Source organism: Belonocnema kinseyi, chromosome 7, assembly GCF_010883055.1.
Source record: "Belonocnema kinseyi isolate 2016_QV_RU_SX_M_011 chromosome 7, B_treatae_v1, whole genome shotgun sequence".
Lineage (NCBI taxonomy): Eukaryota > Metazoa > Arthropoda > Insecta > Hymenoptera > Cynipidae > Belonocnema > Belonocnema kinseyi.
Genome location: NC_046663.1, coordinates 79,203,341 through 79,216,022, shown reverse-complemented (window position 1 = coordinate 79,216,022; position 12,682 = coordinate 79,203,341). Strand labels below are relative to the sequence as shown.

Sequence of the window (12,682 nt, the reverse complement as noted above, 5' to 3'; positions counted from 1 at the left end):
TAATTTTCAACAACAAAAAAAAACTTAAAAAAAATAGTTAAATTTTCAACCAAAGAAATTAATCATTAACAAAAATTATGTCTCATTAGCAGACAAAAAATACATTTTTAATTGAATAGTTAAATTTTCAACCATAAAGATGAATTTTCTACCAAAAAAAAATTTTTTTCAACAAAACACATAAATTTTTACCTAAACATATTAATTTTTAACAAAAAATAGAACAGTTGGATTTTCAAGGAGAAAGATGAAATTTTACAACAAAAAAGCGATATTTGCAACTAAGTAGTTCAATTTTGAACCAAGGAAATGAATTTTTAACTAAATAGTTGAATTTTCTATGAAAAATACAATTTTTCAACAAAGTAAATCTACTAGCAACCAAAAAAAAACTAATTTTCGATAAGATACCCTGTTCCAGCAACATTCCACTGGAGCATTCAAAAAATAAATTATCGTTATTTTTATTATTTATTATCAATGAATATCCGATAAATCGTAAGTGATAGGTCTAATTTAATGTCAGTTTATGATTTAGATACCATATTACAATGTAGTATATACGGCACTCAAAACTCAAAAATGACATCTATTTTTACCTATCTCTCACGGCTTACGAGTTAATTGTTATTAAAAATAACAATAATGAAAGGTTCCCCTCAAGTCCCCGTGGAACGCTCCCAAGCGGTGGACATTTTGCACGCTCAGGGAACGATCCTGGCATGTTCCGAAGGTTCCCGCGGAACGTTCCGTACTATTAGGGTAGTCAAATCTTAGCCAAGGAAATCAATTTTCAACTAAAATTATGAATCCTCAACAAATAAAAAAAGAACTTTTAATCGATTAGTTGAATTTTTAACCAAAATAGTTCAATTTTCAACCAAAGAAGAATAGACTTTATCACAAAAGACGAATTTTCAACTAAATGAATTTTGAACTATTGAACATATATTTTCATCTAAAAAAGATAAATTTTAAACTAAACATGTGACAGTTAAATTTTCAGTTCAACAAATTAAATTTTTACCCAAATAAAAATGTCAACAAAATAATTCAATTTTTAACAAACAATATGAATTTTGTACTTTAATGATGAATGTTCAAAAAAATAAAATACTTTGAACAAACTAGTTCCACTTTCAACCCAGCATTTGAATTTTCCAATGAAAATATGAATTTTGAACGGAAAATGTAATAATTACTGATATTTCATCCACAAAAGGTTTTTATTAATTTTAAACCAGAAACTGTTGAATTAAACCAAGAAATTTTTTTTTATAATTTTAAATGCTCAAACAAAACAGAATAATTTTCATCTAAATAGTTGCATTTTTAATTGAAAAGATTTTAAAAATCTAAACAAGAAGAGATGTATTTTCAAACAAAATGATGGGCTTTTAGCAAGAGTACAATTTTTCACTCAATGAAAACAAATAATGTCATAAAAAAATGTTGGATTTTCATGCCGAAAAGACGATCTTTTTATAAAATAGTTAAATTTTCAACCAAAAAGGTTATTTTTTAACTAAACAATTGCATTCAGTTTACCACAAAATTCCCTTACTATTTTAGGTTTTCCCTGACATTTCCTAACCAGTGTTATATTTCCTGAATTTCCAATATTCACTGACCTGTAGCAAACCTGCAATTACAAATTAAAATATTTAAATTTGTATTGTTTGAAGTCGAATATCTAAAAGTTAATTATTAATGTAAATTTGGAGGTATTCAGTCTAAACCAAAATGTAAGCAAATATTTTTATTTATACTTTTGTATAAGAATTCATAGATTAGGACCTTTAAGAAATTAGTAATTTATATTATAAGGAGTTAAAAACGATAAGTTTTTCATTAGGATGTTTATAACCTCAAGAATTTTTTTACAATAAAAAATATCTTAAAACAATCAACTCGTATAAAAGATATTTTTAAGAGTAAAAAATATGATAACAATTTATTTTTAAAACGTAAGATTTGAAGTAAAACCGAGAACTTAAAAAAAAACCGTTTAAAAATGCTACAATTTAAAAATTAAAGCTTTCCCGGAGGATTCAGTTGAATATCACTCAGTTCGTAAACTAAAGGAAACCTCATTTTAAAGGATTTCATAACAAATGTAATAAACAGTTAAAGGTATAAGAGCGAAAAGAACAGCCTTATATCAAAATATAATCGTTTAATCATCAGTAAAGTTGATATTTTTGAATACAAAGACTCAGAATGCAGAAAAAGGCAGGGGTAAAAATACTAGCCACTTGCAATTACTAGGTATTGTTTTGTCCCATCACAGATTTCGTTACACCAGAATAAACTTCTGGCATTCCTGTATTGCTGGTGACTTCGAATTTTTTTCTAAAATTAATGTGTGCACAACACGAAGAAACAGGGTAACAGTAACACATGGTTTCTTCCTCTCTGTAAACTTCACAAGAGTCTTAGCATAACGAGGAATAAGAAAACCGAGATTTTTAATCGAAACACATTATAAATTGTATGAAAAGCTACTATTTATTTAGCCACACAGTATTGCAGATTCCCTATTTTGTACAAACGTATTTTTTCAAGAGCAGACTTATCACACAATTATCATCTGGCTATTCGTGTTATAGACCAGACGTTCCTTATCCATTTTTTTAAACGCCCACAGCCGATGTGACGTCAAAATGCCCATCCTTGGATGGTTCAGTGATGCTTTTCAGTGATGCTGGCAGTGAATTTACTAAACTTAACCTTGCAAACACGATACGTTTTATTCAAAAAATGCCTTCAAAGGCAATTCTGAAGTTGAGGACGGGAAGATCACTTGACCAGTGATAGTGATACTCTAGATTATTTTACAAAGTAGAAACAATCGTAGAAATTAAACGATCGACGCTTTCAATAACTAACACTTGTTCTAACCAAGATAGGAAACAAGACTCTTCAATTTAATCTAATAAAATGTAAAATATATTGTAAAAGTTTCTAAAATTAATTAAACTAAGCGAGAACGCGTCGCAAGTAGGAAAATATACGTTCGAGAAAATTTCCATTTTGGAAATTAAATTTCTAAATAGCAAAAATTGAATAGCTTTCTCAAACCGAGGATAAGATTATATCAAATCTTGTTCATTCAGATCAATCCATATATCGTTTGAGAACCCTGTACTTTATCACTCAGCACTATTACTACCTATCTGTACAATTAATTTTATTTATATTTAACGACATGGTATTTTCGCCCGATATAAAATAAGTCGCAGTTTTTATAAACAGGGACATGTTTACACTCTCATTTTTAATTTGCTTGCTTCACTTCCAGGAGTTGAGGGTAATTTTCAACTATGTTCAACAATATTCCGTCTATGTACGCCCGCAATTGGGTGTTTACTTCCTGTTGTTCTTTTAAGGCTTGCTTCATCTAGAAAAAAACGTTCAATCAGTTACAAAGATTTTGAAATTAACTTGAATATTTAGTCATTTATTTTATTTTTTGGTATCTGAGGTGTCGAAATTCTTACTTCAGACAGGGTGCGTGGTTGAGGATCTCTTGGCGAACTTCCGTCAGGCTTTACAAAAATGAAAAATTGTTTTACTTAGTATACTGTTCTTAATTTGTCTCTTGACTGAAAATATTTCAAGTTTCGGCAAGTTTATTACCTGGTCTTGGTTCATCCCTGCCAATAATTCTGCCGCGAGACTAGATCCCTTTTCAATCTTGCTCGCACAAGGATTCAACATCAACAATTCACGGCCAGCTTGCAACGCTGCAGCCGCTTGGAGTTCGTCCCTTGACTCCTCTAAACCTAAATTTATAAAAAAGTTTGAAATCAGAATTGTGCTCGCAAAATCCAGAAAAGCACAAACTCGCTTCCAATCTTATTTTACAACTGTTTATCATGACATATTGCACAAATTTGTAAATAAAATTATAATACGAACTCTTTAACAGAGTGTCTACTCAAATTCTAGAAAAAATTCCCTAACATTTCCAGATTTTTGTCCAGGTATTCCTAGACTGTTCCAGGTATAATTTTTTAAGGAAATTCGTCCCTTTGGCTTCCAATTCTAACAGTTTGTTCGAAAATTCAACTATTAGGTTGAAAATGAACTTTTTTGTTGTAATTTTATAATTACAGTTGAAAATTCAATTATTTTGCAGAAACTTAACCCTCTTAGATTACAAACTTAAGAATTTGGTAGATAAAAGACTACTTGTTTGCAAATTAACTTTTTGGTTGATAGTTCTAATCTTTTCGACAAAATTCCATCTTTTTAATTAAAACTGCAACTTTTTCCAAGAGATAAATCTGTTTTGTTGAAAAATGCAACTATTTGGTTTAAAGTTCACTTTAAACAAAAAAAATGTATTAATATTTATATATATATATATATATATCTGGGTTAAAAATTCAAGTATTTTGTAGCAAGTTCTTTTTGGCTTCAACTTTTAACAGTTTCTTAGAAAATTCAGCTATTACGTTGAAAATGAGTTTTTTTGTTTTAAATTCATAATTACATGTTGAAAAAAGGCAACAATTTTGTAGAAAACTCGTCTTTTTAGACTAAAAATGTCACAATTTGGCAGAAAATCCTTTGTTGAAAATTCAACTATTCTGTAGAAAAATAGCCTTTTTGGTTTAAAAATGATCTCTTTCGTCGACAGCCCGTCTTATTTTTAAATTAAAAATTAAACTTATTTCTAGAAAATTAATCTGCTTTGGTTGATAATTAAACTATTTGGTTGAAAATGAACTTTAAAAATATGATGTTTTCGGGTTATAAATTGAACTATTTTGTAGAAAATTCGTATGTTTGGTTTCAACTTTTAATGGTCTGTTGGAAAATTCAACTATTTGGTTGAAAATGAACTATTTTTCTATAAATTTATAATTACAGTTGGAAAAATCTACGGTTTTCAGGAAAACTCGAATTTTTAGATTAAAAACGTAACAATTTAGCAGAAAATTAAACTAGATTTGTTTGAAAATTAGGTTATCTGTTTTGAAAATCCAACTGTTTCGTAGTCAATTTATTTATTAGCTTAAAATGTAACAATTTGGTTGCATTTTTTTCTTGTCTAAAAAATTTTTCTTAGTTGAAAATTGACTTTTTTTGATAATTCATCTTTTTGGTTAGAAAAGTCAGCTCCTTTTATCAAAAGTTCAAATTTTTTAAATTATAAATGCAACTTTTTTCTAGAAAATTAATCTGCTCTGGTTAAAAATTCAACTATTTGGTTGAAAATGAACTGAAAAAAATCATATTTTGGGGTTAAAATATCAACTATTTTGTAGGAAAATTTTCTTTTTGGCTTCAAATATTGACAGTCTGGTTTAAATGACCTATTTTGTTAAAATTTTCACTTTTTAGTTTATAATTCAACTATTTTATGGAAAATTAATCTCTTTTGGAAGAAACGTAATATCTTTTAGTTAAAAATACAATTTTGCTTGCCCAATTATTACATTTTCTTTGAGAAATAATCTTTTTTGGTTGAAAATGAATTTTGTTATTGAAAATTCCACAACTTTGTTGAAAATTCGCCTTTTTCAGTAGAAAATTAATCCTGTCTTTAATTTAATTAATGTGTTAATTTAAGAAGTTTTGACAAATGATTACATGATATTCTTAAACATATCGATTATCACCATTGAATGACTAAATAAGTTAATACTAAAAAAATAATTAGCTTCATTATTTTAATGATAATTAAAGCAATTTTTCATTTTATCTCCATACTTAAAATTCAGTGCATATTTAATTAAAATCTTACATAAAAATATATTTTCCTGATAATAGTTGCAGGTTTTTCCAGGTATATACAAATTCGAGGTTTTCCAGATGAATAGACACCCTTAGCTTTGATTTTGAAAGTGTTTTATTTTAGATGGTTCGGATTTGATATTAAGAATCGTGTACTTAAATTTGATAAACTAAATAGATGAACTCATAGAATAAAGTTGTAAAATGATCAGAAATGCATTTCGAATACTTACTTTTGTTGCGAGCACGAAGATGTGAAACTTCTTGTATTAGCTCTTCCAACTTTTGCTGATCCTCAATACGTGAAGCTAATTCTTCCCTAGCTGCTTCCAACATATGATTAGCTTCGTTTGAGCGACTTAGTGCCTGACGCTCGAGTTCGTGTGCTGATTCTGCTTCTCTCCTTGCATCATCCAAAGAATTCTCAAGTCGACTTTTTTCTGCCCTAACTTTTTCTAATTGTTCCCGTAACCGCGAAACTTCATCCCTCAAACTGGCACTCTCAAGTTCCACTGCTTGTAGTTTTATCGAATAATTCTCTATTTGCAGCTGTCTCTCACGTTCTAGACGGCAGGCAAACTCTCTATGCCTTCTCTGTTCAGCCTGTATTGAAAAATTTAATCGTTAGAAATTCTAAATGATCAACTGCAAATTCTTTTCAACTTAATCAATTTAGACACGTTTTACATTTTTCTGGGTGTAATAATTATATTTCTGAAATTACAAAATATAACAAAAAATGAATACGTCGTGAAGGATTTATTTTCTTTAGCTTCATAAAAAAATCATTAAATTAACAAATATAATTCTTTTAATATTACGGACAAATAATTTTAGAATTTATTTACAAAAAATACCTACTTGTAATCTCTCTTCAGCTCTACTTTCAGCATCTTTTGTTGATTCTTCCAGCATAAGTATCCTGGCCTGGAGTGTTGCATTTTCTTCCTTTGCTCTCGCATATCTCTCTTCCCCCACGGACTGAGTATCCACTAAAGCGTGCATTTGTTCTTGTATCATATGTACCTGAAATCAAAATGAATAGACAATGAGTTATTACATCCTAAGACTTCCCAGCCCAAAATTCTCCCAAACAGAGAAGTAGGGTGATTTTCCACGAACATACGAGAATGAATTCTTGTCAATATAATAAATGTAGATTCCATATTAAATTCAATATGAAACGTTTTAAATTCTTAAGATTTAAAGTTGAATTTATTGCGTTTTCAACAAAATGGTTGCATTTTTTACTAAGAAATATTGATTACCAAAAGAGATGAGTTTTTAATACATAAAGATGAATTTTCAACAAAAAAGTTGAATTTTCAGCTGGAAAAGATCAATTCTCAATTAAAAACATACACTTTAAATAAAAAATGTAGTATCTACATTTTCAGTTAAAAAATGAGGTCTAAACGAAAAATGTAAAAGTTGATATTGCAATTAAGAAAGATTTCAATTTAAAAAAAGAGCAGTTGAATTCAACCAACAAAGACATACTTTCAACAAAATAGTGGAATTTTTAACAAAAACAGAGTAAGTTTCAACCGAACAGTTGCATTTTTAACCAAAAAAAGATCAAATTTCTACCAGAATAGTTGGATTTCTTTTTGGGTTCGATTATTTCAGTTTGAATTTAAGCAAAAAAACTAAAATCACTTTTTGAAATATTAACATAGTAGGATCAGAATTTTTTACACTAAAAAATTACTCATAAAAACATCAATATATTTGCTGTGTTAAATTGTAAATACCTTTTTAAGGAAGTAGAGCTACACGAGTTTTTTAGAAGGGGAAGCTTGTATGGTATTAATATTTCAAGGGTGAAATTTAAGGTCGAAACTTGATCAGTGGGTCTTCTGAAATATCTTTTTAAAAAACCCGTTTTAAATGCCTTTTTGATGGTGTAAGAAATTTTGAATAGGATTTTCAGACGAATGAAGTTCTGGAACTGCGGAAGCAAATCATTTTCGCTCCAGAAGAAATTCAGTCACGCGTAAACTCCCCAATGGGAAAAGACGTGTACGTACTAGGAAATGCGTTGTATTGTAACGATCGTGCATACCTAATGAAAAGTACGAAAATACCGACAAGACTATATCTGACTACCAATAGACAATGTGCCATTGTTTCGTTGGCAAACAGACCTTTCTCAGTCAGGAATGCTTATTACAATTCGTAATATTAACTAATCTTCAATCACAAACAGGAACAATCTTTAAACAATGGTAAGACAATACAAACAAAATTTAAGTAATATTTAAAACAGAAAAGTGTCCTCAAGAGAAAATATCATATAAAAATTAAAAGACATATTGAGAACTAATTGAAAGGTCGGGAACCATAAGGGTCTAACCCTTACATGGAAATTTTTGTATGAGAACGGAAAAACTATTCACTGAGTACGTATTGCGAAAGCCCTTTGAGAAAATTTGTTATTTTATTAAAAATAGTAAAATTTTGAGCATTTGATAGGTTAACCCCTTATGGTATCTAAACATTTGGATTAAAACACAGTTTTTAACCAATTTCTCAAACAATTTGTTGTTGTTGTAGAATAAAAATTTATTTTTCTTTTAAGAATATTGGAAAATCAGTACGAGAAGATGTTAAAAATCTTCTCTGTCAAATATTATGATTAAATAATAACTTTAATAGAAGATTAAGTGCTAATTTAAAACATTCATTTATTATAAAACGTACCTATGTATACTTTACATTTCAAATTGCATATCTACAAAAAAAATAGAGAACGTTTATCACAAAGATTATAAAAAAAATTTTAATTTCATTAAAAAAAAATTAAAAGATATCATATTCTCAAAATCCAAATGTCTTCAAAGAATTACCTATATTTTGATATCTAGACAAGTGTTGTGAGTTGATCCAACATCAGGGTGGCCACCAAACTTCATTTTCGAAAATCCCTGACTTTTCCCAGACTAATTTTTCATTTTCCCTGACCATCAAAATATAAAGACTAAAATTCCAATATTGTAACATTTCTAATATAGAATCGTTTATGAATGGAATAAAGAAATTTTATTTATATCTATAAATTTTGTACTTATTATTCGTAGGAGTGCCATAGCCTAATTTACTTGAAAATAATGAAAAAGTGACCTATTTAAACCAAAAAGGTGATTAAAAAAATCAACTAATTTGTAACCCAATGAGTGACTAAAAATGACTATTGTGCAGCAATAATGTGACTAGTATTCTTTTGAATTGAAAGGAATTCGATTTATAAGAGTTCCATTGATTTCAGTAAAATTGAAATAAATTTATAGGAATTGAATGGAAACCAGAAGAATTCTATGCAATTCCTAAGAATGCACGCCGAGTTATAAAATACTACTTGTGAATAAATTCTTTGAAATCAGCGAAAATATTATAAGATGCCGTGAAATTCTATGAAATCCTGGAATTTGAGAGCTTTTAAAATTTCATAAAATCATTGAAATCCTCGCAAATGTTATAATATAAATTGGAATCTTTTGAAATCTCTTAAAATTCATCAAACCTGTAAAATCGTTCAACATTTTCAAAAATTCTAATAAATTGTTGCCAACCTCATGAATATACGTACTTTTAAATTCCTTAAAATCATTAAAATCGTCGAAAAAATAAAATCCTCGAATTATTAAAATCAATTAGAAATTCCTTGTGATCTTTTAAAATAATCTGAAATATTTTAAATATTTTGAAACTTTTAAAAGCACTCAAAATACCCTTGTAGACTTCTAAAATAGCGTAAAATATTTCAAATCTTTTGGAATCTTTGGATATATATTGAGATTTTTAAAGCTCTTCAAATTCTTTGGAATTTCTAATATCTTTAAATACTTTTAAAAAATACCTTAAACTCCTTAGAAAAAGCTTCAAATTATTTAAATAAATAATCCCTTGGAATCTTTTAAAATAATACAGGACAATTCAGAAATAGTTATTACATCCGAATTCAATAGTAATTAATTCATGTATTAATTTATTGAAACAAAAGTCACTACAGAGATCTTTACATTTAAAAAAGTATTTTAGAAAAGGAAGTGATTTTTCCCCAATTTCCAAGTTATAAGTTATCCGCGGCCACCCTGAACTTTTAAATTCGTTTCAAAATTTAAGCTCGAGTTCGAATAACTGAAAAATAATTGTTGAAACTACTACTTTCTTATCCTATACCCCTTTTATGATTAATTCAGTACTGTCATCAAGCTATAAAGTGTGCAAATTATTCTAATTCTCTATAAGAGCTTAAGATGATAACTTGAATGATGTTTAGAATTTTCGACCTATTTTGAATTTTTAGGATTGTTTGAAATTTCAGCCGCCTCTTTTCGAGCTGATTCAAATGATGAGTTTGGCCAAGCTGAATATTGATTTGAGCACCTCTTATTATTTCGATTATGTACGAACATATTGGGAAACTCTATTAATGATAGTAATAATATAAGCTCCCGTATTTTCACTAACTTATCGCGTTTGAATTGGAATAGCAAAGTTCCTTTTCTTATAATATGTAACATATTACATATTTATATACTATGTAACAAACTATAAGAATTTACAAAAATAAATCAACGCTGTCATTTACGCTTTTCACATTATTAAATAATTTGCATTTTCAAATCTATAAAATTGAATAAATCTATACTTGAAATCTTCAATATTGAAATAATCCAAAAGAAATATTCAAAATTGAATCATTTGCTAATATACACATTCAATAATGAAGTCTTCAATTGCAAATAATCAAAATTGAACCATTTAAAATTGCAAATCTTCAAAATTAAATCATTCCAAATAAACTTTCAAAATTACATACCTTTAAAATATTATGCTTGAAAGTTGAATGATTTGCAATTTTATAGTTGCAAAATTCAAGAATTTTAAATTCCCTTAAGTAAATTAAATTCTCTTCAAAATTGCACGACTCTGAATTATATAAAAATCTTTAAATTTGAAGTTTTTAATATTTTAACATTTATCATTGAAAATTATGCAAGTTTTTACTTTACCAATTAAAAATTCCGTAATTTTGAAGACTTGTATTTAATATTTCTTAAATTTGAAAGATTTAGAATTGAAAACTTGACTTTTAATCTTCAAAATCATCCAAATTTAATCATTTTTATTTATATATCTTTAAACTTGGAGAGTTTTCACTGGTTACTCTTCAAAATGGTAGAATGCTGAATAATAAATCTTTTACATTGAAGAGTTTTTAATTATTTAATTTACCATTTAAAATTATGAAAATTTTAAGTTTTACAATTAACATTACGGTAATTATGAAGTTTCATATATTTCTTCACTTCCGAAGATTAAATTGAAAACCTGACTTTTGATCTTCAAAATCATGAAAATTTAAGAATTGATTTATTATAAAAATATTCAATTTTTAAATATAGGCATTAAAAGTGGCAGGATTTAAATTGCAAAGCTTCAAAATAGACCTATTTCAAAAAGATGTTCAAAATTTTATGACTAAATTATAAACATTGAAAAGTAAACAAGTTGGCGAATATTCTATTGTAAACATCTTCAAAATTAAATGTGAGTTACAGGTTACTGAAAGCCGATTAAAATAAAGATTAAAATTTTATGAAATCTGATCTGGCTATTATAAGTTATGATTATTAATTGTTTGTCACAGTATTTTAAATTGAAGCATACATCTTCAGCAATCCAAATAAGAAACGTGTAATAAACATGGTCAGCGCGCTATTTTTGCTGGTTCTTCTATAATAATTATACAATAAAAACTAAAATATACAGTTACCATGGCTACACAATTCAAACTCAAAAAAATGATGCAGTTACCATAAATTGCAGCACCTTCTATTAATAAATCACCTATCCTCTAGTGACTCTAGTCAGAAAATCTAAACCAGTAGAAATACACCTTTCTATTTTAACTACAGCTATAAAATGACATGGTATGATGCCGGTCAATAACCGACAATGGATCGATTGTTGTGGTTCTTGTTCTTACTTGTTCGTCCAATACACCACCACCGGGACGATTTTGCCGAGGTGTTTGATTTCGCGTAGGACAGTGTTCCACAAATTGAAACTGACCTTCCCACAGGTCGTACTCGAGTCCTGCACCAGGTCCCGAACAAGGTGACAATTCACCGGCAAACGCGCGGGAACCACTAAAACTATTCGAATTTTCGATTCGCGTTCTACTCTCGTCCTCTGTTTCCTCACAGTCCGAGTCCAACTCTAGTTCCATTCTACCAACTTGACATTTCACGACTTAACGTTTATTATGCATAAGCCGCAAGCGCAAAATGTCCACGTTGTACTCACTCCACATATATTTTCTTTCGTGCAGGCACATTGTTTCGATCGTCATCCTTACTCTATTAGAAGTAACTCCACTATAGTCTCTAACAACCTTTCTAACTCTGCACCGGTCTTTTTACTCTTTTTTGTATTTTCTCTTAAAAGGAAAACGGCACCATGCACGATTTTTTCAGCCGAGAGAAAATTTCCGGGTCGCGATTTTCACGAAATGCAATGAGACGATATGCGCACTTCAATCTTGTCTTGGCCGACGCCTTGAATCGCTCGAATATATTTGTTCGGTCGTAGGATGGGAGTAGTTGTCGTGGGCTATTTATGCACTCCATACTCTGTTTCGCTTAACTTCTTTGCCATGATTTCCCGGATATAATGATCGGTGACTCAAATTTTAACCCACATGTGAGTCAGATGATATGTCTCAGGCCGTCCATAGTCATTAAGCTTGTTTTCAGTTAAAACCGAATTCAGCCAATTTACCGCTCCTTTCGGCTTCCTGGATTTTCAATACCGAAAATATCCATAATAAGTCTGGCCACAAGAGGGATGGGGGTCAAAAAGTTGTAAAAAATGGTCCACGTGGTATATGTAATTTTGTGACAAATTGTTTCTCATTCTTCCTTGATGT

General features: G+C 28.9%; 1 protein-coding gene across 2 annotated transcripts in view; it reads right to left on the bottom strand.

The window, feature by feature from the left end:
- Positions 1 to 2,485: 2,485 nt before the first annotated feature.
- Positions 2,486 to 12,682, bottom strand: part of LOC117177223 (rab11 family-interacting protein 4A) — a 36,628-nt gene continuing 26,431 nt past the window's right edge. For both annotated transcript variants that reach the window (XM_033367778.1, XM_033367777.1), the window contains exons 6-10: positions 6,607 to 6,771; positions 5,979 to 6,348; positions 3,640 to 3,785; positions 3,501 to 3,548; positions 2,486 to 3,400 (exon numbers count right to left, since the gene is read on the bottom strand). In XM_033367778.1, the coding sequence (XP_033223669.1) occupies positions 3,278 to 3,400; positions 3,501 to 3,548; positions 3,640 to 3,785; positions 5,979 to 6,348; positions 6,607 to 6,771 (852 nt within the window). In that variant the 3' untranslated portion in view covers positions 2,486 to 3,277. The remainder of the gene's footprint in view (positions 3,401 to 3,500; positions 3,549 to 3,639; positions 3,786 to 5,978; positions 6,349 to 6,606; positions 6,772 to 12,682) is intronic.